At 44.2% G+C, this 25,347-nt stretch overlaps 3 protein-coding genes across 17 annotated transcripts in view; 2 read left to right on the top strand and 1 right to left on the bottom strand.

Annotated features, from left to right (window-relative positions):
* The window catches only part of LOC135506264 (microtubule-associated protein RP/EB family member 3-like), a 42,289-nt gene extending 39,598 nt beyond the window's left edge, over positions 1-2,691 (top strand). For 12 of the 14 annotated variants that reach the window (XM_064925786.1, XM_064925785.1, XM_064925791.1 and 9 more), the window contains one exon: positions 805-2,691. In XM_064925786.1, the coding sequence (XP_064781858.1) occupies positions 805-873 (69 nt within the window). In that variant the 3' untranslated portion in view covers positions 874-2,691. Of the gene's footprint in view, positions 1-624; positions 689-804 lie in introns of all 14 variants that reach the window. The other 2 variants (XM_064925788.1, XM_064925787.1) reach the window with 2 other exon arrangements.
* Positions 2,692-14,411: 11,720 nt separating this feature from the next.
* On the bottom strand, positions 14,412-18,426 carry LOC135506263 (dolichyl-diphosphooligosaccharide--protein glycosyltransferase subunit 4). Of its 2 annotated transcripts, XM_064925784.1 has the most exons (4): positions 18,258-18,370; positions 17,146-17,265; positions 15,062-15,209; positions 14,412-14,519 (listed from the first exon to the last, which is right to left on the bottom strand). In XM_064925784.1, the coding sequence occupies exon 3, from the start codon at positions 15,206-15,208 to the stop codon at positions 15,095-15,097; it is 114 nt and encodes a 37-aa protein (XP_064781856.1). In that variant the 5' UTR covers position 15,209; positions 17,146-17,265; positions 18,258-18,370; the 3' UTR covers positions 14,412-14,519; positions 15,062-15,094. The 2 variants fall into 2 exon arrangements, 1 of the variants encoding a protein (XP_064781856.1); XR_010450361.1 differs by lacking the exons at positions 14,412-14,519; positions 17,146-17,265 and having other exon boundaries at positions 15,065-15,209; positions 18,258-18,426.
* A 284-nt stretch (positions 18,427-18,710) lies between these two features.
* Positions 18,711-25,347, top strand: part of selenoi (selenoprotein I) — a 38,825-nt gene continuing 32,188 nt past the window's right edge. Inside the window, exons 1-2 of the mRNA XM_064925783.1 lie at positions 18,711-18,936; positions 25,089-25,157. Of these exons, the coding sequence (XP_064781855.1) occupies positions 18,880-18,936; positions 25,089-25,157 (126 nt within the window). The 5' untranslated portion in view covers positions 18,711-18,879. The remainder of the gene's footprint in view (positions 18,937-25,088; positions 25,158-25,347) is intronic.

The raw sequence follows: 25,347 nt of genomic DNA, 5'->3' as shown, positions 1-25,347 counted from the left end.
TACCAGGTTACCAGCTAGGTTACCAGGTTACCAGCTAGGTTACCAGCTAGGCTACCAGGTTAACAGCTAGGTTACCAGCTAGGCTACCAGGTTACCAGCTAGGTTACCAGCTAGGTTACCAGCTAGGTTACCAGCTAGGTTACCAGCTAGGTTACCAGCTAGGCTACCAGGTTACCAGCTAGGTTACCAGCTAGGCTACCAGGTTACCAGCTAGGTTACCAGGTTACCAGCTAGGTTACCAGGTTACCAGCTAGGTTACCAGGTTAACAGCTAGGTTACCAGCTAGGTTACCAGGTTGCCAGCTAGGCTACCAGGTTACCAGCTAGGTTACCAGCTAGGTTACCAGGTTACCAGGTAGGTTACCAGGTTACCAGCTAGGTTACCAGGTAGGTTACCAGGTTACCAGCTAGGTTACCAGCTAGGCTACCAGGTTACCAGCTAGGTTACCAGCTAGGTTACCAGCTAGGCTACCAGGTTACCAGCTAGGTTACCAGGTTACCAGCTAGGTTACAACTCTCCCCCTCCTCTCTTCTGTACCTCTCCCCCTCTCCTCTCCTCTCTTCTGTACCTCTCCCCCTCTCCATTGTAACTCTCCCCCTCCTCTCCCCTGTAAATCTTCCCCAGGGCGAGGTTGAGAAAGGGAATACCTTCTCAGACAACTTACCTGATCACTAAAGGTGAATAAAATGTAATAATTACACACACACCATTCACACAACTTTTCACATGCGCACACACACACACTTACACACCCCCAGCCAGCCCCTGACTTCTGTCTGACCTCTGTGTGCGTGTGTGTTTTAGGATGGCTTCATGGCGCCAGAGTACGACAAAGTGGAGGAGGCGCCACAGGGAGACCAAGAAGAATACTAAACACACCTCCTTTCCCTGCACCACTCCATACCTCCTTTCTCTGCACCACTCCATACCTCCTTTCTCTGCACCATTCCATACCTCCTTTCTCTGCACCACTCCATACCTCCTTTCTCTGCACCACTTCCCTCCGTGGATCACCTCTTCAAGATTCTCATCTCCTTCCCCTTCTCTTCTCCCATCCTCTCCCAACCACCCCCCAAGACATGTCTGCTCCGGACAGTTCATCTGAATGGGCATTGTTAGCAGGATGCTAGGCTAATAGCTAGCTCTGAACAGCTCCTCTGAATGGGCGTTGTTAGCAGGATGCTAGGCTAATAGCTATCTCTACCAAATATGGTGATGAGAGGAAGCACAGTGGCCAGCAGTGGGAGAAGGATTTTGGCCGACATTCTGCAAATTTTCTCATCAATGAAACATTTGACCTCTACAGTTTTTCTGTTTCCCAAACTAGAATCTGTAACAAGCAGAGTGTACTGCGTTTTGTAGACTTTATCCTTTACGAAAGTTTCAAAGTATTGTGTTTAGAAAAAGTGTAAGGGTGAATTGAGTTATTGCACACACGCACTTCAGAGTAGGCGTTCCCTAATCGAAATATGCAAATAAATGCTAGAATGTGCCAATAGGATCTCACTAGCTCGTGGTTGGTTCTGCCCACTATGGTTTATTTGCTCCCATTGGAAATGACAGACTCCGGTCTATCTTGGGTTAGTTATAAAAATCTTTGGTTAATCTGTATGGGAGGTGTTAGCAGGGTGCTAGGCTAAAGGAGATGTCAGGTTGTTAGCACAAAGTATGGCTCTATAGAGCCCTCTGCCTATAGATGCAGGTCACACATCAAACTCCCATCATCTCTGAACCCAGAACCAAGTCTTGCATTCTTCTCTCAGATTGGAAAGAGACTCACTCCACTGACTGACTGGCCCAGTTCAGCATTCGGGCTCGGCATCTACCTACCATACACATATCAGTCATCAGTCCCTGCATTAATAATATGGGCTCAGCTGCACCACCATGTTGTCAGTTGTCAAGTCACTCTGTCGTCAGGGAAACAGCCTGTTGTAAAGAAGCGATTAACCAGACGGCATGATTTTATTTCTTTAGCGGTTATTTTCCGTTCCTTCCGAACTCTGGATTGGATAAGGGAGGGTGGAGAAGCTTGCACCAATGGAAGCAAAACAAACCAATCAGAAGGATCCAGAAACCTACATGTAAGGTAATTGGGTGAGGCCAGCAGGAAGCCGGGGTTGCTATTCAGCAGGGAGCAACGTTACATAACATTCAGATAGAACTGGATTACAGTAGAACAGACTCAACTGTATGTCAGAATCATGTCAGCTCTATTTCTTACATTTCTGTCTGCAACAGTATGTGGGTGTTAGCGACTGAATTCACCCTGGGTTAAATTGTTGTATTGTTTTGAATGTGGAGTTAGTTAGGGTAAACATGGAGTGGCTAACAGGTTAACAAGGTGGTTAATGTGAATCTATTTATTACCCAGAGAAGGCTTTTATTATTAATCTATATGAATGAACAAAAACACACTACTATACCATAGATACTAATGGGTGAATGTGGATTATTGTTTTAGCTGCTGTCTTTGATTTTGAGTTTTTTGGGGGGGTTGTTGACATGTTGCACTGTGTTAAAAACACCACAGTCTCTGTCATGGTGATGGGGAGCAGGGCTTAGTGGTGACTGACAGCTGTCAGGAGTGACTGACAGCTGCCCCTGGTTGTCATGGCAGCCCTGTGATAGACATGCATTGTTTGTCATTTTATTACGAGGCTGAATAAAGAGATGGGTTCAAAACCAGAAGGAATAGACTGGTCGACTCTTATTGTAGGAGTGGACAGACACACACCTTACGTCTATGACACACACACAGGCCTAGATTCAGGGCTCGATTCAATCCGTAGTGCTGAATAGCTGCGCTACAGTGCGATAGAAGTTTAAAGGCAATGTTCCTGTGTTAGCGGAGACTGCATTCACGGTATAGCGCTGCATATATCAGCTCATATGTCAGATCTTCCACAATACAGATTGAATCTAGCCCATAGTCTGTGCCCTACCATGGTGTCCTCTCTCTGGGTGACCTCTCCACAGTCTCCCCTGGCTCCCTGGAACACATCCAGCCCTCACTGGGCACACAGAGAGAAAGGAATAGCGTTGGCAAGAGCAGAGAAAAAAATTGAATGGTGCCGAAGGAGATAGCTACCGATCCCGTAACCAATCGTGCTATTGTGTGTTTTTCCGCATTATTTGTAACTTCTTTTGTACATAATGTTTCTGCCACCGTGTCCAGAAAGAGCTTCTAGTTATCAGGACAGCGATTCCTCACCGAGGAATCCTTCCAACGAGTCGGACGCGAAGGATTGACTGCACAGCCAGGCACGACTCCAACACTCCAATTCATTTTGCTGATGACACAACAGTGGTAGGCCTGATCAACGACGAGACAGCCTATAGGGAGGAGATCAGAGACCTGGCCGTGTGGTGCCAGGACAACAACCTTTCCCTCAACGTGATCAAGACAAAGGAGATGATTGTGGACTCAGGAAAAAGAGGACCGAGCACGCCCCATTCTCATCGATGGGGCTGCAGTGGAGCAGGTTGAGAGCTTCAAGTTCCTTGGTGTCCACATCACCAACAAACTAACATGGTCCAAACACAACAAGACAGTCGTGAAGAGGGCATGACAAAACCTATTCCCCCTCAGGAGACTGAAAAGATTTGGAATGGGTCCTCAGATATTCAAAAGTTTATACAGCTGCACCATTGAGAGCATCCTGACTGGTTGCATCACTGCCTGGTATGGCACTACAGAGGGCAGTGCGTACGGCCCAGTACATCACTGGGGCCAAGGTTCCTGCCATCCAGGACCTCTATCCCAGGCGGTGTCAGAGGAAGGCCCTAAAAATTGCCAAAGACTCCAGCCACCCTAGTCATAGATGATTCTCTCTACTACTGCACGGCAAGAGGTACTGGAGAGAGGTACTGGAGGTACTGGAGAGCAAAGTCTAGGTCCAAAAGGCTTATTAACAGCTTCTACCCCAATGACATAAGACCCTTAAACAGCTAATCAAAGGGCTACCCAGACTCAAAAACTCCAGCCAACCTAGTCATAGACTGTTCTCTCTACTACTGCACGGCAAGCGGTACTGGAGCACCAAGTCTAGGTCCAAGAAGCTTCTAAACAGCGTCTACCCCCAAGCCATAAGGCTCCTGAATATCTAATCAAATGGCTACCAGACTATTTGCATTGCCCCCCCCCCTCCTCTTTTACATCTTTGCTACTCTCTGTTTATTATCTATGCACAGTCACTTTAATAACTCTACCGACAGGTACATATTATCTCAACTAACCGGTACCCCCTGTATATAGTCTCGCTATTGTTATTTTACTGCTGCTCTTTAATTACTTGTTACTTTCATTTCTTATTCTTATCTGTATTTTTTTAAACTGCATTGTTGGTTAGGGGCTCATAAGTAATCATATCACTGTGAGGTCAACACCTGTTGTATTCGGCACATGTGACTAATGAAATTTGATTTGATCTCAAAGGCCAGTACATCTCTCATTCATGCAGTTCTCTCATTCAGAGGGCAAAGGTGGATTGTAGCCAATTACAAGTGATGTGATTGCCTACATATTAGCTTCCATTCCTTTAATACAGTGACAAGTTACTTTTTAAATGTATTCCCATCCACAAGTAAAACTGGCCAGGGAGTTGGGGTGCACCCAGGTTAAACCCACCAAGTGTCCAGGGAGGTGAGGTGCACCCAGGTTAAACCCACCAAGTGTCCAGGGAGGTGAGGTGCACCCAGGTTAAACCCACCAAGTGTCCAGGGAGGTGGGGTGCACCCAGGTTAAACACACCTAGTGTCCAGGGAGGTGGGGTGCACCCAGGATAAACACACCAACATTACTGCTTACTTGCGTGACCTTTTTGGCAGTCAAAAGAAAACGCCATGCTTGCTAACTTGCTAACAATGTGACTGTTTTCAACACTGTTTTAGGCTATTTCTTTTTTTTACCAAGCAAGATAAATAAATGTGCAATCAGTACTGAGTGAATGAACAACAAAAACATTATGAGACGAAAGATTCCTGTATTTACCAGACTATTTAAGTAGTGTCATGACAGGGTTTGTACTGGATACTGGCACCAGCCTTGGAGCTCTTTGGTTTACAGTTTGGACACCCCACTCTTGGCGCACACATGGTGTGTACTTATTGGAAATGATTAGGCGGCTCTTAAGGCTTTATGGATTGTATAAAGAGGTGATGTGTTTTTTGGGTGAGAGGGAGTGAAGAGGGGGACAGGGAAGAGAAGAGGGCATTGGCAGAGCACAGTCAGGGAGTAGTGGTCTACATAACTGGACAGAAAACAGCCTGCTAGTTAGACTCCCCAGGATGTGGATACCAGACAGCCATTACCAGTTCCCAAATTAACCCCCCACTTCTCTGTGGCCATTTTTTAAACATTAACCCTTACTCTACAATTTCTGCACCCCTGTGGAAATCTAATTAACATAATAAAATCCCTATCAAAGTCCATCTGTTTAAGCTAGAGATATATCTATATATTTTTTTTTTGCATGGGCTGTGTCTCAATCCCCCACATCCGCCAATATTATGACCACCCTGGTTATAACTACACTATTGAAAGACTCTCACGTACTTATGCTCTAGGACGTCCACTAGCTTCACACGACTCGTCTGAAGTCTCTTCTGCCAACTCCTATCTGTAGCGTCCCAACGGTTTGGGCTACACTCTAATACTGTATATAGCCAGGATGGCTACCCCTTCCCCTGCTACCCCGGCAGGGTAGCCTAGTGGTTAGAGCATTGGACTAGTAACCGAAAGGTTGCAAGATTGAATCGCCGAGCTGACAAGGTAAAAATCTGTCGTTCTGCCCCTGAAGAGGCAGTTAACCCACTGTTCCTAGGCCGCCATTGTAAATCATTATTTGTTCTTAACTGACTTGCCAAGTTAAATAAAGGTTAAATGAAATTAGGCTGTATTTTTTGATCTAGGCATAGTGTAAATGTGTATCATTGTTTACATTTAAGTCATTTGGCAGACGCATTTAAGTCATTTGTCTGTATCTGGGAATGACAGTGTCTGTATCTGGGAATGACAGTATCTGTATCTGCTGGGAATGACAGTATCTGTATCTGCTGGGAATGACAGTATCTGTATCGGCTGGGAATGACAGTATCTGTATCGGCTGGGAATGACAGTATCTGTATCGGCTGGGAATGACAGTATCTGTATCGGCTGGGAATGACAGTATCTGTATCGGCTGGGAATGACAGTGTCTGTATCTGGGAATGACAGTGTCTGTATCTGGGAATGACAGTATCTGTATCTGGGAATGACAGTATCTGTGTCGTCTGGGAATGACAGTATCTCTATCGGCTGGGAATGACAGTGTCTGTATCTGGGAATGACAGTATCTGTATCTGGGAATGACAGTATCTGTATCTGGGAATGACAGTATCTGTATCGGCTGGGAATGACAGTATCTGTATCTGGGAATGACAGTGTCTGTATCTGGGAATGACAGTGTCTGTATCTGGGAATGACAGTATCTGTATCTGGGAATGACATTATCTGTATCTGCTGGGAATGACAGTGTCTGTATCTGGGAATGACAGTATCTGTATCTGGGAATGACAGTATCTGTATCTGGGAATGACATTATCTGTATCTGCTGGGAATGACAGTGTCTGTATCTGGGAATGACAGTCTGTATCTGGGAATGACAGTATCTGTATCTGGGAATGACAGTGTCTGTATCTGGGATCTGTATCTCTGGGAATGACAGTGTCTGTATCTGTATCTGTATCTGGGAATGACAGTATCTGTATCTGGGAATGACATTATCTGTATCTGCTGGGAATGACAGTGTCTGTATCTGGGAATGACAGTATCTGTGTCGTCTGGGAATGACAGTGTCTGTATCTGGGAATGACAGTATCTGTATCGGCTGGGAATGACAGTGTCTGTATCTGGGAATGACAGTGTCTGTATCTGGGAATGACAGTATCTGTGTCGGCTGGGAATGACAGTGTCTGCATCTGGGAATGACAGTGTCTGTATCTGGGAATGACAGTATCTGTGTCGGCTGGAATGACAGTGTCTGCATCTGTATCTGGGAATGACAGTGTCTGTGTCAGTGTCTGTATCTGGGAATGACAGTATCTGTGTCTGGGAATGACAGTGTCTGCATCTGGGAATGACAGTGTCTGTATCTGGGAATGACAGTGTCTGCATCTGGGAATGGGAATGACAGTGTCTGCATCTGGGAATGACAGTGTCTGACAGTGTCTGTATCTGGGAATGACAGTATCTGTGTCGGCTGGGAATGATCTCTGGGAATGACAGTGTCTGTATCTGGGAATGACAGTGTCTGTATCTGGGAATGACAGTATCTGTGTCGGCTGGGAATGACAGTGTCTGCATCTGGGAATGACAGTGTCTGCATCTGGGAATGACAGTGTCTGCATCTGGGAATGACAGTGTCTGTATCTGGGAATGACAGTATCTGTGTCGGCTGGGAATGACAGTGTCTGCATCTGGGAATGACAGTGTCTGTATCTGGGAATGACAGTATCTGGGAATGACAGTATCTGTGTCGGCTGGGAATGACAGTGTCTGCATCTGGGAATGACAGTATCTGTGTCGGCTGGGAATGAGGGAATGACAGTCTGTATCTGGGAATGACAGTGACAGTGTCTGTATCTGGGAATGACAGTATCTGTGTCGGCTGGGAATGACAGTGTCTGCATCTGGGAATGACAGTGTCTGCTGGGAATGACAGTGTCTGCATCTGGGAATGACAGTGTCTGTATCTGGGAATGACAGTATCTGTGTCGGCTGGGAATGACAGTGTCTGCATCTGGGAATGACAGTATCTGTATCGCCTGGGAATGACAGTGTCTGTATTGGCTGGGAATGACAATGAAAGATGATGGTGAACTTTGTTATATTAGCAGATCACTGATTATATGGTATTATGTAAAGGGTTGTTTATTCTACATGGACTTCTTCCTATTGTTGAAAGATACCATAACACTTTACAATATCTACATCAATACAGCAATTGCATTCTGATCATATTACTCTGTAGGCTGCTGACCAGTGGAGGCTGCTGACGGGAGGACGGCTCATAATAATGGCTGGAACAGATCAAATGTAATGGAAACAATGTTTGATGTATTTGATGCCATTCCACCCCTTCCACTGCAGCCATTACCATGAGCCTGTTCTCCCCAATTAAGGTGCCTCCAACCTCCTGTGCTCCTGACCTATTCAAAGCTTCCTCCGGCGTCTCACCATAACTGTAGTTATTGAACTCAACTTGCATGAGGCTTGTTGTGATTACGTGGAAGGGGAACAACTGCCCTTAATTTGAATGGCCTTGATTGAACATTGCATTAGTTGGTAAAGTTATACTGGGTACATCCGCCACATCCTCAGGGAAGTTAGAAACCAATAAATATAATATAATAATAATATATAATAAATATATCCCATTTAGCAGACGCTTTTGTCCAAAGCGACTTACAAGTCGGCTGGGGCCACTACTTTTACATATGGGTGGCCCCAGCGGGAATCGAACCCACGACGCTTGGCGTTGCAAGCGCCATGCTCTACCGACTGAGCCACACAGGACCCAATATACACAGACAAGTCAAGTTTAGCTTTTTCAAGCAGAAATTTGCTTCCTGCAACACAAACTCAAAAAAGTTCTGGGACACTGTAAAGTCCATGGAGAATAAGAACACCTCCTCCCAACTGCACTGAGTATAGGAAATAAATTCACTATAATTGAGAATTTCAATAAGCATTTTTCTACGGCTGGTCATGCTTTCCACCTGGCTTCCCCTACCCCGGTCAACAGCACTACACCCCCCACAGCAACTCGCCCAAGCCTTCGCCATTTCTCCTTTTCCCAAATCCAGATAGCTGATGTTCTGAAAGAGCTGCAAAATCTGTACCCCTACAAATCAACCGTGCTAGACAATCTGGACACTCTTTTTAAAATTATCTGCCGAAATTGTTGCAACCCCTATTACTACCTGTTCAACCTCTCTTTCGTGTCATCTGAGATTCCCAAAGATTGGAAAGCAGTTGCGGTCATCCCCCTCTTCAAAGGGGGGTACACTCTTGACCCTAACTGCTACAGACCTATATCTATCCTACCCTGCCTTTTCTAAGGTCTTCGAAAGCCAAGTCAACAAACAGATTACCGTCCATTTCGAATCCCACCGTACCTTCTCCACTATGCAATCTGGTTTCAGAGCTGGTCATGGGTACACCTCAGCCACGCTCAAGGTCCTAACCGATATCTTAACCGCCACGAATAAGAAACAATACTGTGCAGCCGTATTCATTGACCTGGTCAAGGCTTTCGACTCTGTCAATCAGAGTCGATTCTCATCGGCAGACTCGATAGCCTTGGTTTCTCAAATGACTGCCTCGCCTGGTTCACCAACTACTTCTCAGATAAAGTTCAGTGTGTCAAATTGAAGGGCCTGTTGTCCGGTCCTCTGGCAGTCTCTATGGGGGTGCCACAGGGTTCAATTCTTGGGCCAACTTATACTTCTGGCCCTTCTTTGGACACTGTGTTAACAAACCTCCAAGACGAGCTTCAATGCCATACTACAACTCTCCTTCCGTGGCCTCCGACTGCTCTTAAATACAAGTAAAACTAAATGCATGCTCTTCAACCGATCCCTGCCCACACCTGCCCGCCCGTCCAGCATCACTACTCTGGACGGTTCTGACTTAGAATATGTGGACAACTACAAATACCTAGCTGTCTGGTTAGACTGTAAACCCTCCTTCCAGACCCATATCTAACATCTCCAATCCAAAGTAAAATCTAGAATTGGCTTCCTATTTCGCAACAAAGCCTCCTTCACTCATGTTGCCAAACATACCCTCGTAAAACTGACCATCCTACCGATCCTCAACAGCGGCGATGTCATTTACAAAATAGCCTCCAATACCCTACTCAATAACATGGATGCAGTCTATCACAGTGCCATCTGTTTTGTCACCAAAGCCCCATATACTACCCACCACTGCAACCTGTACGCTCTCGTTGGCTGGCCCTCGCTTCATACTCGTCGCCAAACCCACTGGCTCCAGGTCATCTACAAGACCCTGCTAGGTAAAGTCTCCTCTTATCTCAGCTCGCTGGTCGCCAAAGCAGTACCCACCTGTAGCACGCGCTCCGGCAGGTACAGTATATCTCCAAAACCAATTCCTCCTTTGGCCGCCTCTCCTTCCAGTTTTCTGCTGCCAATGACTGGAACGAACACAAACATCTTTGACACTGGAAACACTTATCTCCCTCATTAGCTTTAAGCACCAGCTGTCAGAGCAGCTCACAGATTACTGCACCTGTACATAGCCCATCTATAATTTAGCCCAAACAACTACCTCTTCCCCTACTGTATTTATTTATTTTGCTCCTTTGCACCCCATTATTTCTATTTCTACTTTGCACTTTCTTCCACTTCAAATCAACCATTCCAGTATTTTACTTGCTATATTGTATTTACTTCACCACCATGGCCTTTTTTTGCCTTTACCTCCCTTATCTCACCTCATTTGCTCACATTGTATATAGACTTATTTTTCTATTTTATTATTGACTGTATATATGTTTTATTCCATGTGTAACTGTGTTGTTGAATGTGTCGAACTGCTTTGCTTTATCTTGGCCAGGTCTCAGTTGTAAATGAGAACTTGTTCTCAACTGGCCTACCTGGTGAAAAAAATAAAAAATAATCTATAGTTACCGTCCGGCACTTTGTCTAGAAAGGTACTGCGTGTTGGAAGACCAGACCTCACCACCATTTGACTGATGTTGAGGGTGCGTCTGTCTTGGTGGTGGCAAGGACACACCTCAAGTCAACTTATGGCTGCCAGCATTTCTTGAGGAGCAAGCAAACACTACTCCACCAACATTTTCCAGTACACAGCTTTGACCAATACAGTAGCTATGCTGGTCTATTGTACTTCAAACTGTGTAAGCAGGTTGCTTCGGATTCAAACCTTCTCAAACAGCCTAATTCATACTATTCAGTGGAATAAGGGACTTTTTAGTGGCCTGAAAGGAAAATCATGTATACACTGTATATCTAACACATTTACACTAGGCCTATACAGTTGAGGTCAGAAGTTTACATACACTGAGGTTGGAGTCATTAAAACTCGCTTTTCAACCACTCCACAAATTTCTTGTTAACAAACTATAGTTTTGGCAAGTCGGCTAGGACATCTCCTTTGTGCCTGACAGAAGTCATTTTTACAACACTTGTTTACAGATTATTTCCCTTATAATTCACTATTTCACAATTCCAGTGGGTCTGAAGTTTACATACACTAAGTTGACTGTGCCTTTAAACAGCTTAGAAAATTCCAGAAAATTATGTCATGGCTTTAGAAGCTTCTGATAGGTTAATTGACATAATTTGAGTCCATTTGAGGTGTTCCTGTGGATGTATTTCAAGGCCGACCTTCAAACTCAGTGCCTCTTTGACATCATGGGAAAATCAAAAGAAATCAGCCAAGACCTCAGAATTTTTTTTGGTAGACTTCCAAACGCCTGAAGGTACCACATTCATCTGTACAATAGTATGCAAGTATAAACACCATGGGTCCACGCAGCCGCTCAGGAAGGAGACGTGTTCTGTCTTCACATTCTTAAAATAAAGTGGTGATCCCAACTGACCTAAGACAGGGAATTTTTACTAGGATTGAATGTCAGGAATTGTGAAAAACTGAGTTTAAATGTTTTTGGCTGAGGTGTATGTGAACTTCCGACTTCAACTGTATCTGAAAACATATCCTAATGATAGATATACAGTATATACATAATTGTCCTATCATTAGGATGTATTTTTAGATGTAGGCCTAGTGTAAATGTGTTACAGTAACATGTTAGGAAAATAATGTACAGTAGCAAGAAAAAGTATTAACTGTTTGAAATGACCTGGATTTCTGCATAAATTGGTCATTTGATCTATTCTTCATCGAACAACAATAGATAAACATAGTTTGAGCAAACTAATAACACACATTTATGTCTAATGAATACATCATTTAAACATTCAAGTATGTGAACCCCTAGGCTAATGACTCCATTTAACTAGGCAAGTCAGTTTCAGAACAAATTATTATTTTCAATGATGGACTAGGAACAGTGGGTTAACTGCCTTGTTCAGGGGCAGAATGACTGATTTTTAACTTGGTGGATTTGATCTTGCAACCTTTCGGGTTACAAGTCCAACGCTCTAACCACTAGGCTACCTGCCACCCCAGGAGTCAGCTAACCTGAAGTCCAATCAATGAGATGAGATTGGAGATGTTGCTTAGAGCTGCCTAGCCCTATAAAAACCACTCACAAAATATGAGTTTACTACTCACAAGAGGCATTGCCTGATGTGAGCCATGCCACAAACAAAAGAGATCTCAGAAGATTAAGAATTGTTGACTTGTATAAAGCTGGAAAGGGTTACAAAAGTATCTCTAAAAGCCTTGATGTTCATCAGTCCACGGTAAGACAAATTGTCTATAAATGGAGAAAGTTGATCACTGTTGCTACTCTCCCTAGGAGTGGCCGTCCTGCAAAGACGACTGCAAGAGAACAGCGCAGAATACTCAATGAGGTTAAGAAGAATCCTAGAGTGTCAGCTAAAGACTTACAGAAATCTCTGGAACATACTAACATCTCCGTTGACAAGTCTACGATATGTCAAACACTAAACAAGATTGGTGTTCACGGGAGGACACCACGGAAGAAGCCACTGCTGTCCAATTTGTTTTGCAAAAGTGCACCTGGATGTTCCACAGCACAACTTGGACTAGTAACCGGAAGGTTGCAAGTTCAAACCCCCGAGCTGACAAGGTACAAATCTGTCGTTCTGCCCCTGAACAGGCAGTTAACCCACTGTTCCAAGGCCGTCATTGAAAATAAGAAGTTGTTCTTAGCCGACTTGCCTAGGTAAATAAAATAAAAACGATTCTGTGGACAGGTGAAACGACAGTTTGGTTGTTTGGAAGGAACACACACTAAGTATGGAGAAAAAAAAGGCACAGCACACCAACACCAAAATCCAACTGTAAAGTTTGGTGGAGGGAGCATCATGGTTTGGAGTTGCTTTGCTGCCTCAGGCCCTGGACAGCTTGTTATTATCGATGGAAAAATGAACTCCCAAGGTTATCAAGACATTTTGCAGGAGAATGTTAGGCTATCTGTCCGCCAATTGAAGCTCAACAGAAGTTGGGTGATGCAACAGTACAACGACCCAAAACACAGAAGAAAACGAACAACCAAAAAGCTTCAACAGAAGAAAATACACCTTCTGGAGTGGCCCAGTCAGAGTCCTGACCTCAACCCGATTGAGATGCTGTGGCGTAACCTCGAGAACAGTTCACACCAGACATCCCAAGAATATTGCTGAACTGAAACAGTTTTGTAAAGAGGAATGGTCCAACATTTCTCCTGACCGTTGTGCAGGTCTGATCCACAACTACAGAAAACGTTTGGTTGAGGTTATAGCTGCCAAAGGAGGGTCAACCAGTGAATGTTTACACGGTGTGTTCAATAAAGACATTAAAACATATTGTTTGTGTGTTATTAGTTTAAGCATTGTCTATTATTGAGACCTAGATGAAGTATATATCAAATTTCATGAACAATTTATGTAGAAATACATTTTCAAAGGGTTCACATTTGTTTTTGCCACTGTAAGTCCATATCATTAGGATGTATTATTAGATACAGGTTTAGTGTAAATGTGTATTATAGCGTCATCTTTATTGCAAACATTAATAAAAATACAACTTTAAGCTACATAATCATTTGACAGAGGTAATGAACTGTCCATTGATCAGCACAGCAATTGATAAAACAGGACCATGTTTGAAAAAGATTAAGTCAATTTTTACACAGGGTAGCAAACGGTTACAGAAATCCTGAATGCAGACAGGCTCTATAGACCTCTATAACGGTGAGCTTGAAGACAACAGCTCTGAGACATGTTCTATATAATTACTAAATACATGTTGGCAGACAGGCTCTATAGACCTCTATAACGGTGAGCTTGAAGACAACAGCTCTGAGACATGTTCTATATAATTACTAAATACATGTTGGCAGACAGGCTCTATAGACCTCTATAACGGTGAGCTTGAAGACAACAGCTCTGAGACATGTTCTATATAATTACTAAATACATGTTGGCAGACAGCTCTGAGACATGTTCTGTATTGTGTCATCAAGATACCTGACATTTTTCAGACCAGGCTAATAGAAAATGTTGGTCTCCTCAAATATCCCCTGGCCCAGATTTTGGATGCAGGGCAGTAGGAATTGTTGTATAGAAGTCATTTAAAAAAATCAATAAGTTCCATCCCTTAGTGTCCATATTTGTATGTAATGTTTGTATGTCATTTTTGTGTCAAAATGAACAATTATTTCTAATCAATCACCACACAATAAACTGACAGGTGTTTGTAGAGTCATTTTATTAGAAAACACCTGCACAGAATGAGACAGCACTAATGCAAGCAGAGGTATGGCACCTGACTGCTACTCTCGATGGTCCTCTTCAGCCACCTGTGAGGAGAGAGAAGTCAAGTCACATCCTGATGGCCAAATGGCACCCCGTTCCCTATATTTGACCCTATGGGCTTTGGTCTATAGTAGTGCACTAAATACTAAATAGGATTCCATTTGGAACGAAAGAACAGCCTGACAGGATGGTTAGAAAACTGGTAGGGGCAAACTGATACCAATATCTGTGGGCAGAACCTCCAATGGCTGACTACCAGAGTTATCATCCCTTTCTTCAGACCCTCTTTACCTCATCCTCACTCCCCCCCATCAGCCCATCACTCCCCCTCCCCTCCCCCACACCTCATCCTCACCCCCCCACACACCTCATCCTCACCCACCCCCATCAGCCCATCACTCCCCCTCCCCTCCCCCACACCTCATCCTCACTCCCCCCCATCAGCCCATCACTCCCCCTCCCCCCCCACACCTCCTCATCCCTTCATCTCACCCCACCCATCTCTCCCCCCCCATCAGCCCATCTTTCTCACCCCACCCCCTCTCCTCTTTCTCAACCCCCGCCACCACACCACATTTCTCCTCACCTCCATCTCTCCTCCTCTCTGGAAAAACCAGTTCTACTCCAGTTTCTTGGGGTTGTTGACAGCTACATAGTGATATAGAACCACCAGCAGGAACAGAGACACACCCAACATGTTGGCAAAGATGGCCAGCTGCACGTCAGTCACCATTCTGGAGGGGGGACAGAAACATACATAATATCACCATTCAGGAGGGGGGGGGGGCAGAAACATACATAACATCACCATTCTGGAGGGGGGGGGACCAAAACATACATAATATCACCATTCTGGAAGGGGGGGGGGAAACATACATAATATCACCATTCTGGAGGGAGGAGGGGCAGAAACACACACCATCATTCTGGAGGGGGCGGGAGAAACACACACTATACCACCATGTTTTAACCAGGTAGGCCAGTTGAGATCAAGCTCTCAATTACAACTGCGACCGGGCCAAGATAAAGCAGAGCACACATAGATGTACAGTCAATAACAGAATAGATAAATCTATATACAGTGTGTGCAAATGTAGAAGAGTAAGGAGGTAAGACAATAAAAGGGCCATAGTGGTGAAAAAATTACAATTTAACATTAACACTGGAGTGATTGATGTGCAGATGAGGTGCAAGTAGAGATACTGGGGTGAAAAAGTGTGCTATTTACAGATGGGCTATGTACAGGTACAGTGATCAGTAAGCTGCTCTGACAGCTGGTGCTTAAAGCTAGTGAGGGAGATATGAGTCTCCAGCTTCAGTGATTTTTTGCAATTCGTTCCAGTCATTGGCAGCAGAGAACTGGAAGGAAAGGCAGCCATAGGAAGTGTTGGCTTTGGGGATGACCAGTGAAATATACCTGCTGGAGCGCATGCTACGGGTGGGTGTTGCTATGGTGACCAGCAAGCTGAGATAAGGCGGGGGCTTTACCTAGCAAAGACTTATAGATGACCTGGAGCCAGTGGGTTTGGTGACGAATATGAAGCGAGGGCCAGCCAATGAGAGCGTACAGGTCGCAGTGGTGGGTAGTATATGGGGCTTTGGTGACAAAACGGATGGCACTGTGATAGACTGCATCCAATTTGCTGAGTAGAGTGTTGGAGGCTATTTTGTAAATGACATCGCCAAAGTCGAGGATCGGTAGGATAATCAGTTTTACGAGGGTATGTTTGGCAGCATGAGTGAAGGAGGCTTTGTTGCGAAATTGGAAGCCAATTCTAGATTTAATTTTGGATTGGAGATGCTTAATGTGAGTCTGGAAGGAGAGTTTACAGTCTAACCAGACAGCTAGGTATTTGTAGTTGTCCACATATTCTAAGTCAGAACCGTCCAGAGTAGCGATACGAGTCGGACAAGAGGGTGCGGGCAGCAATCGGTTGAAGAGCATGCATTTAAAAGCAGTTGGAAGGAGTGTTGTATGGCGTTGAAAATAATTTGGAGGTTTGTTAGCACAGTGTCCAAAGAAGGGCCAGATGTATTTTTATTATTATTATTTTTTTCACCTTTATTTAACCAGGTAGACTAGTTGAGAACAAGTTCTCATTTGCAACTGCGACCTGGCCAAGATAAAGCATAGCAGTGTGAACAGACAACACAGAGTTACACATGGAGTAAACAATTAACAAGTCAATAACACAGTAGAAAAAAAGGGAGTCTATATACATTGTGTGCAAAAGGCATGAGGAGGTAGGCGAATAATTACAGTTTTGCAGATTAACACTGGAGTGATAAATGATCAGATGGTCATGTACAGGTAGAGATATTGGTGTGCAAAAGAGCAGAAAAGTAAATAAATGAAAACAGTATGGGGATGAGGTAGGTAAAAATGGGTGGGCTATTTACCGATAGACTATGTACAGCTGCAGCGATCGGTTAGCTGCTCAGATAGCAGATGTTTGAAGTTGGTGAGGGAGATAAAAGTCTCCAACTTCAGCAATTTTTGCAATTCGTTCCAGTCACAGGCAGCAGAGAACTGGAACGAAAGGCGGCCAAATGAGGTGTTGGCTTTAGGGATGATCAGTGAGATACACCTCCAGAGATACACGCTGGAGCGCGTGCTAGGGGTGGGTGTTGCCATCGTGACCAGTGAACTGAGATAAGGCGGAGCTTTACCTAGCATGGACATGTAGATGACCTGGAGCCAGTGGGTCTGGCGTCGAATATGTAGCGAGGGCCAGCCGACTAGAGCATACAGGTCGCAGTGGTGGGTGGGAGACAGTGAGAGACTTGTTTCTGGAAAGGTGGATTTTTAAAAGTAGAAGCTTGAATTGTTTGGGCACAAAGCTGGATAGTGTGAGAACTCTGCAGGCTAACTGGACCCCCTTTGGCAGTTCTAACTTGTCAGAAAATATTATAGTTAGGGATGGAATTTCAGGATTTTTGGTGGCCTTCCTAAACCAGGATTCAGACACGGCTAGGACATCCGGGTTGGCAGTGTGTGCTAAAGCACTGAATAAAACAAAGTTAGGGAGGTGGCTTCTAATGTTAACATGCATGAAACCAAGGCTTTTGCGGTTTCAGAAGTCAACAAATGAGAGCGCCTGGGGAATGGGAGTGATACTGGGGGCTTCAGGGCCTGGGTTAACCTCTAACTCACCAGAGGAACAGGAGTGTGGGGGCAGAAACACACATTATACCACCATTCTGGGGGGAGGGGGCAGAAACACACCTAATATCACCATTCTAGAAACTCGTTTGCGTTTTCCGTTTGGGGTAAACTGTTTGCGTTGCTAAACTTTTTACAACAGAATTGGAGTAATGATTACACCCCTGGTCATCCATGACAGGCAAGGAACTGAACACAAGTTAACTAGCTATCTACTTACCTACCCACCATTCATAATTAATTGACATCGGACAACAACTAGCTATCTATCTAGCTAACGTGAGCTGCACCTGTATGGTTGGCCGCCTAGTCAATGGCACATTATGAATAGTTTAAAAAATAACATGATTATGGCTATTCTAATTTTTAGACACAGGAAGTTCCTGTGGTGGCAGTGTAGCCTAGTGGTTGAAAATAAGAATTTGTTCTTAACTGACTTGCTTAGTAAAATAAAGGAAAAATAAAAATCTGACGTTGGTGAGCAACTGTGTGAGCTGCATCCTGAGCCAACATTGCAGACATAAAAACTCGATATGAAATCGAATAGGAAGGCATCACCTACTAAGGCAAAATAATACGAAGACATTTCAGCATAAAAAATAGATAATTCAAGCCTTACGTTATTCCTTGTTTATGTGTATTTTAGTCGGTTGCAGGTTCCGTTCTGTCTTTCTGATGTGTGATATTATTATCCTCGGTTTCCGGTCCCGTCGCTTCGGACGAGCGCAGAGCGCCACGTCAACGTAGAGGGGTGGAGTCATGGGAACGGTGTTCATACAACGGCGCATGACGTCGAACGGGGTGCGTTCGATCTACTCCGTTTTCAGAGCACTCTATCCGAAATGCGCCAGAAGCGAAGAATAACTGATGAATTTACAAACACACACCATGATTTCTAACAAAAAACCTGTGATAGAAGGAACGACTCAAAATCACGTATGAATATTTTAATAGATCATTTTAATCTAGATGTTCATAATTGAACATGAATAAATATTTTAGATTTAATACAGTTGGTCTTCCAAGCCAGAGAGGGCGGTAGTGGTGTCCGGCTGCACGGGACCGGAGGGAGAGGAGTGGCCGAGACGTGGATCTGTCGCCAAGCCGGCGTGAGGAGTAGCTGGTTAGCTAACTAGCTAGATGGTGCTTGGCTTTTGCGGTACGCGGAACAGAGATCGGAAAAGCCAATAGTTAACGTTCAGATAGTTAGTTAGTTAGAGTAGATCCTGTGAGTTGCCAACATGGCGCTGTACGAATATGTCACTCGGGACCAACTGTCGGGCTTCGACAAGTACAAGGTAACGTGAAGAGAAAGACTGCTCCTCTAGCTAGCGGTTAGCATGCTAACCTGGTTAGCTAACGAGTGTTTTTGGCGTTCAGTTACACCACCATCATTATCGGCCGCTGAACATTCTGGGAAATGTCCTTTTAATTTCGCTCCGGTCAGCTCATATGGCTGGGGTCATATTGTAATTGGAATAGACTAACCGGTTGTGTATTAATGGAGCTGACCGATAAGCGACCTGTCAACATTGGCTAACGTAACGTTAACTAGTGACATTACGTACTTGAAGAAAATAGGAAGGTTTATCAACTCATACCTGTACCTATGTTTGTTCACTATTAACTAGTTAACCAGTGAACTAACCAGCTAGTTAACCCGCTAACTAGTTACTCTATGTCGTGAATTCGAAAGCACCCGTTAGTGGGCTTGATATGCACAGCGGGTACAGAATATATTCTCCATTCAGGCTGTGAAGACTTCACCCCCTTAATTCTGTTTAGTGGCGGGAAAGAACAGGGGGAAATATACGTCCTTTCTTTATAAAACACAATTTCCCACCAGAATGCTACTTCCTGATTAGCCAAGTAGCTGCAGCCCGATATTACGACCGGAGGATGGGTTATTGGGCAGATTTGTTGCCACTGAAGGACGTTTTGCGTGGCGATATTGATAACAAATGTTGATTACCATCTAGATGTCACCTTGATTCATAGCCTTCATATAGTCTGCTACTCAATGGGGAGAGCATGAACGGCAACACCGGGACGCAGTGCCCTTCGCTCCTGCTTGAAAAGCACGACTGTCCGGCAACGGCGTGGGAAGTAGCTACCTGATGGTAGTAGCTAATAGTAGGGTGACAGTAAGCACGCATGCAATGTATGAAGCAACAGTACACCCATCATAAACAATCTTCAATTTTATAACTGAAAATGTCCAATTATTTGCGTAAAACAAACAGTGAAATACTACTGACTGGCTTAAAAACATAACTGCAAACTCTCGCAGTTACAGCGGTCAAAAATGGAAGACCCCTGCTCCCCCCGGGCCGGCGCCCCACTGTTTGGGAACCACTGGTCTAACCTATGGCAGAGCGCTTTCGACACTGGCCACTCCTTTACACACTCCTTTCCTTTCGACACACCCACTCGCTCATACTCTGGTGGCGAAGGACATCACTGCTCCGTAATGTGTATCCAAATTCAGTTTTGAGATCCACCGGTGTCATTGGTGTAGGGTTATCTGGAAATTTCGGGCTGGTCATGGAACTATGAAAATGGGAGGGGTCTCCCCGCTTAGCTTGATGGGATATGTAGTGATTTTGCCAACACAGCCAGAGATATGTATACAGTCTTGTTCCCTTAATCTTCTTTCAACTGACAATCATATTTGTTGATTTAAATTAGACTTTATTCATGTAATGAGTAATCCAGGAATGTCACAAGTTATTTGACATGAGAAAATGGCAACTCTACGGATTGCAATGACGACAATGAATGGCTATATTACTTCCTGACACTAAGGGTCCCTGGAGTTCCTCCTTCTCACCACTCTATATCGAGGAGGAGTTGTTTTCATAACTGGTCGTGGGATTTGCTAGCAACAACATTTAGTCACCATCAGTCTGAAAACTTGTATTGAATACAACCAGACCTTTTCCTAATTGGTGATGCTCAGAGCAGCGTGAATATGGATGTGCCAATTCATTCCAGTTTAAGTAGTACGAGCAACGAAGTTAGGAAAAAGTTAGTGTTTGTATTCAATAAGATGTATGAATTTCAGCGGCCGCAATTGTACAGAACAAACATAGGTACGAGTTGAGAAACCTTCCTATTTTCCTCAAGTACGTGATGTCACTATTCCAAAGCTATTACAGAGAACAAGTACATTTTTTCACTTCTCAAAATGTTTTTTAAATGTTTTCCTATACTTCTTGTTGACAAAATTCCTGCTAATATTAGTTTTTTGAGCTAGTGCCCAATTGACCCCTTGAAGGAGAGCGCTCCTTGTCCCAGAATCTCCCAGAATGCACCGTGCGGCCCATTGACGATGCACTTCCACAATGGCTGTAATTACTATCCCAATGAAGTTTCCCATCTCCACAAAAGTACCGTGTCTTCAGAAAGTATTCATACCACTTGACCTTTTCCACATTTTGTTGTCACTGCCTGAATTCAAAACAGATTAAATAGATAATTTTTTCTCACCCATCTACACACAACACCTTATAATGACAACACCCTATAATGACAATACCCCATTATTTTTGCAAATGTATTGAAAATGAAGCAGCTGCTACAGCTATGAGTCTGAGCTTTGCACACCTATATTGTACAATATTTGTCCATTATTTTCAAAATTCTTCAAACTGTCAAATTGGTTGTTGATCATTGCTAGACAACATTTTTCAAGTCTTGCTTTAGATTTCAAAGCAGATTTAAGTAAACTGTAATTCGGCCACTCCGGATCATTCACTGTCTAGTGTAGACTCCAGTGTAGATTTGGCCTTGTGTTTTAGGTTATTGTCCAGCTGAAAGGTGAATTGATCTCCCAGTGTCTGGTTTAAAGCAGACTGAACCATTTGTTTTTGACTTTGCTTAGCTTCATTGAGCTTCATTTTTTTTTATCCTGAAAAACTCCCCAGTCCTTAACAATTACAAGCATACTCATAACATGATGCAGCCACCACTATGCTTAGAAATATGGAGAGTGGTACTCGGTAATGCATTGGATTTGCCCCAAACGTAACACTTTGTATTCAGGACAAAAAGTGAATTGCTTTGCCACATATTTTGCAGTATTACTTTAGTTTCTTGTTGCAAACAGGATGCATATTTAAAAAATAAAATAATAATTGTCCTATAATGGCTTCCTTCTATTCACACTATCAATTATGTTAGTATTGCTATTCTGTACAGGCTTCTGTCTTTTCACTCTGTCATTTAAGTTAGTATTGTGGAGTAACTACAATGTTGTTGATCAATCCTCAGTTTTCTCTCATCACAGCCATTAAACTATGTAACTGTTTTAAAGTCACCATTGGCCTTATGGTAAAATCCCTGAGCGTTTTCCTTCCTGTCCAAAGTGTAATTAATAACTTCACCATGCCCAAAGGGATATTCAATGTCTGCTTTAAAAAGGTTTACCCATTTACCAATAGGTGCCTTTTGCGAGGCATTGTAACACCTCCCAGGTCTTTGTGGGTGAATCTGTGTTTGAAATTCACTTCTCGCCTGAGGAACATTACAGGTAGTTGTATGTGTTGGTACAGAGATTATGTAGTTATTCAAAAATCATGTTACGCTATTATTGCACACAGTGAGTCCATGCAACGCTTTATGTGACTTCTTAATTAAAGCACATTTTTACTCCTGAACTTATTTAGACTTGCCATAACAAAGGGGTTGACTACTTATTGACTCAAGACATTTCAGCTTGTAGGTTTTCATGAATTTAACATTTAGAAAAAACATTATTCCACTTTGACATGATGGGGTACAGTGTGTAGGCAAGTTACAAAAAAATGTCAATTTAATTCATTTCAAATTCAGACTGTAACACAACAAAATGTGTTAAGTTCCGGGGTGTGGCTCCTTTCTGAAGGCTCTGTATATCATAACAGCAGCTGCCACTGAGACTTTCTATTGGACAAATTCGGGTAGGCCTTTCCCTTTTTCCTTCAGTTTGCCTTCTTTTTTTAAAACAGAATCTGCGTAATGAATATGCCCCAGAGCTCTCTGGGTTGGGTATGAGGAGGGAGACAGCAGTGTAGATGGGGTAAGGAATATGCCCCAGAGCTCTCTGGGTTGGGTATGAGGAGGGAGACAGCAGTGTAGATGGGGTAAGGAATATGCCCCAGAGCTCTCTGGGTTGGGTTTGAGGAGGGAGACAGCAGTGTAGATGGGGTAAGGAATATGCCCCAGAGCTCTCTGGGTTGGGTATGAGGAGGGAGACAGCAGTGTAGATGGGGTAAGGAATATGCCCCAGAGCTCTCTGGGTTGGGTATGAGGAGGGAGACAGCAGTGTAGATGGGGTAAGGAATATGCCCCAGAGCTCTCTGGGTTGGGTTTGAGGAGGGAGACAGCAGTGTAGATGGGGTAAGGAATATGCCCCAGAGCTCTCTGGGTTGGGTATGAGGAGGGAGACAGCAGTGTAGATGGGGTAAGGAATATGCCCCAGAGCTCTCTGGGTTGGGTATGAGGAGGAGACAGCAGTGTAGATGGGGTAAGGAATATGCCCCAGAGCTCTCTGGGTTGGGTATGAGGAGGGAGACAGCAGTGTAGATGGGGTAAGGAATATGCCCCAGAGCTCTCTGGGTTGGGTATGAGGAGGGAGACAGCAGTGTAGATGGGGTAAGGAATATGCCCCAGAGCTCTCTGGGTTGGGTTTGAGGAGGAGAGACAGCAGTGTAGATGGGGTAAGGAATATGCCCCAGAGCTCTCTGGGTTGGGCATGAGGAGGGAGACAGCAGTGTAGATGGGGTAAGGAATATGCCCCAGAGCTCTCTGGGTTGGGTTTGAGGAGGGAGACAGCAGTGTAGATGGGGTAAGGAATATGCCCCAGAGCTCTCTGGGTTGGGTATGAGGAGGGAGACAGCAGTGTAGATGGGGTAAGGAATATGCCCCAGAGCTCTCTGGGTTGGGTTTGAGGAGGAGACAGCAGTGTAGATGGGGTAAGGAATATGCCCCAGAGCTCTCTGGGTTGGGTATGAGGAGGGAGACAGCAGTGTAGATGGGGTAAGGAATATGCCCCAGAGCTCTCTGGGTTGGGTATGAGGAGGGAGACAGCAGTGTAGATGGGGTAAGGAATATGCCCCAGAGCTCTCTGGGTTGGGTATGAGGAGGGAGACAGCAGTGTAGATGGGGTAAGGAATATGCCCCAGAGCTCTCTGGGTTGGGTATGAGGAGGGAGACAGCAGTGTAGATGGGGTAAGGAATATGCCCCAGAGCTCTCTGGGTTGGGTATGAGGAGGGAGACAGCAGTGTAGATGGGGTAAGGAATATGCCCCAGAGCTCTCTGGGTTGGGTATGAGGAGGGAGTCAGCAGTGTAGATGGGGTGTAATCATTAGTCCAAACAGGAGTATCTATCGGACGAAATCAGATATGTTCCTCCTCGTTTGGTTCCTGTTGAAAACACCTTGGTGTTGGTGATTGATGTAGCCAACGTTAACTAGCCAGCTAGCTGTCAGTGGCAACGCTGAACATCAGCCGTCCAAACGAATACTGTTGATCGGTTACTGACAGGTCTACTTTATGAGGGGAACAACTCTGTAAGATAGTGTTGTCTGGTTTATGAGGTCTAGTTTGTGCATGGGGTCCAAAGTCACTCTCTTGTTGTGCCAGGGAGAGAGGGAGTGACAGGGATGGTGATAGAATGGAGAGAAGAAGCCCGATCGGATCTCCCACTGAGGCTCTCTCACCCCCGATCTGTGTGTGTCTGTATTGTTTATGCACACCTGCCTGTGCAAATACAGTCGAAGTCGGAAGTTTACATACACCTTAGCCAAATACATTTAAACTCAGTTTTTCACAATTCCTGACATTTAATCCAAGTAAAAATTCCCTGTCTTAGGTCAGTTAAGATCACCATTTTAGTTTAAGAATGTGAATTGTCAAAGTAATAGTAGAGAGAATTCTTTATTTAAGCTGTTATTTTTTTCCCCGTCACATTCCCAGTGGGTCAGAAGTTGACACACTCAATTAGTATTTGGTAGCATTGCCTTTAAATTGTTTAACTTGGATCAAACATTTTGGGGAGCCTTCCAGAAGCTTCCCACAATAAGTTGGTGAATTTTGGCTCATTCCTCCTGACAGAGCAGGTGTAACTGAGTCAGGTTTGTAGGCCTCCTTCCTTTCACATGCTTTGTGATGGCCACTCCAATACCTTGACTTTGTTCTCCTTAAGCCATCTTGCCACAACTTTGGAAGTATACTTGGGGTTATTGTCCATTTGGAAGACCCATTTGCGACCAAGCTTTAACTTCCTGACTGATGTCTTGAGATGTTGCTTCAATATATCCACATAATTTTCATACCTTATGATTTCATCTATTTTGTGAAGTGCACCAGTCCTAACCGACTTGCCAAAACTATAGTTTGTTAACAAGAAATGTATAGAGTGGTTGAAAAACGAGTTTTAATGACTTTCTTCTTCTCTCCTCTCTTCAGTACAGTGCGGTGGATTCCAACCCCCTGTCAGTCTACGTCATGCACCCCTTCTGGAACTCTGTAGTCAAGGTGAGCACACACCACACAACACACACACACACCACACAACACACACACACACACACACACACACACACACACACACACACACACACACACACACACACACACACACACACACACACACACACACACACACACACACACACAGGTTATTATTACTATGTCTGCAGTGTGTGTGTATTATGATAATGTCTGT

This window comes from Oncorhynchus masou, chromosome 19 (genome assembly GCF_036934945.1).
Source record: "Oncorhynchus masou masou isolate Uvic2021 chromosome 19, UVic_Omas_1.1, whole genome shotgun sequence".
NCBI lineage: Eukaryota > Metazoa > Chordata > Actinopteri > Salmoniformes > Salmonidae > Oncorhynchus > Oncorhynchus masou.
This window is presented reverse-complemented; position numbering and strand designations above follow the sequence as displayed.

What these genes read in the sequence shown, in the direction of transcription:
- LOC135506263 (XM_064925784.1), bottom strand. Translation starts at nt 15,208, where the DNA reads ATGGTGACTGACGTGCAGCTGGCCATCTTTGCCAACATGTTGGGTGTG.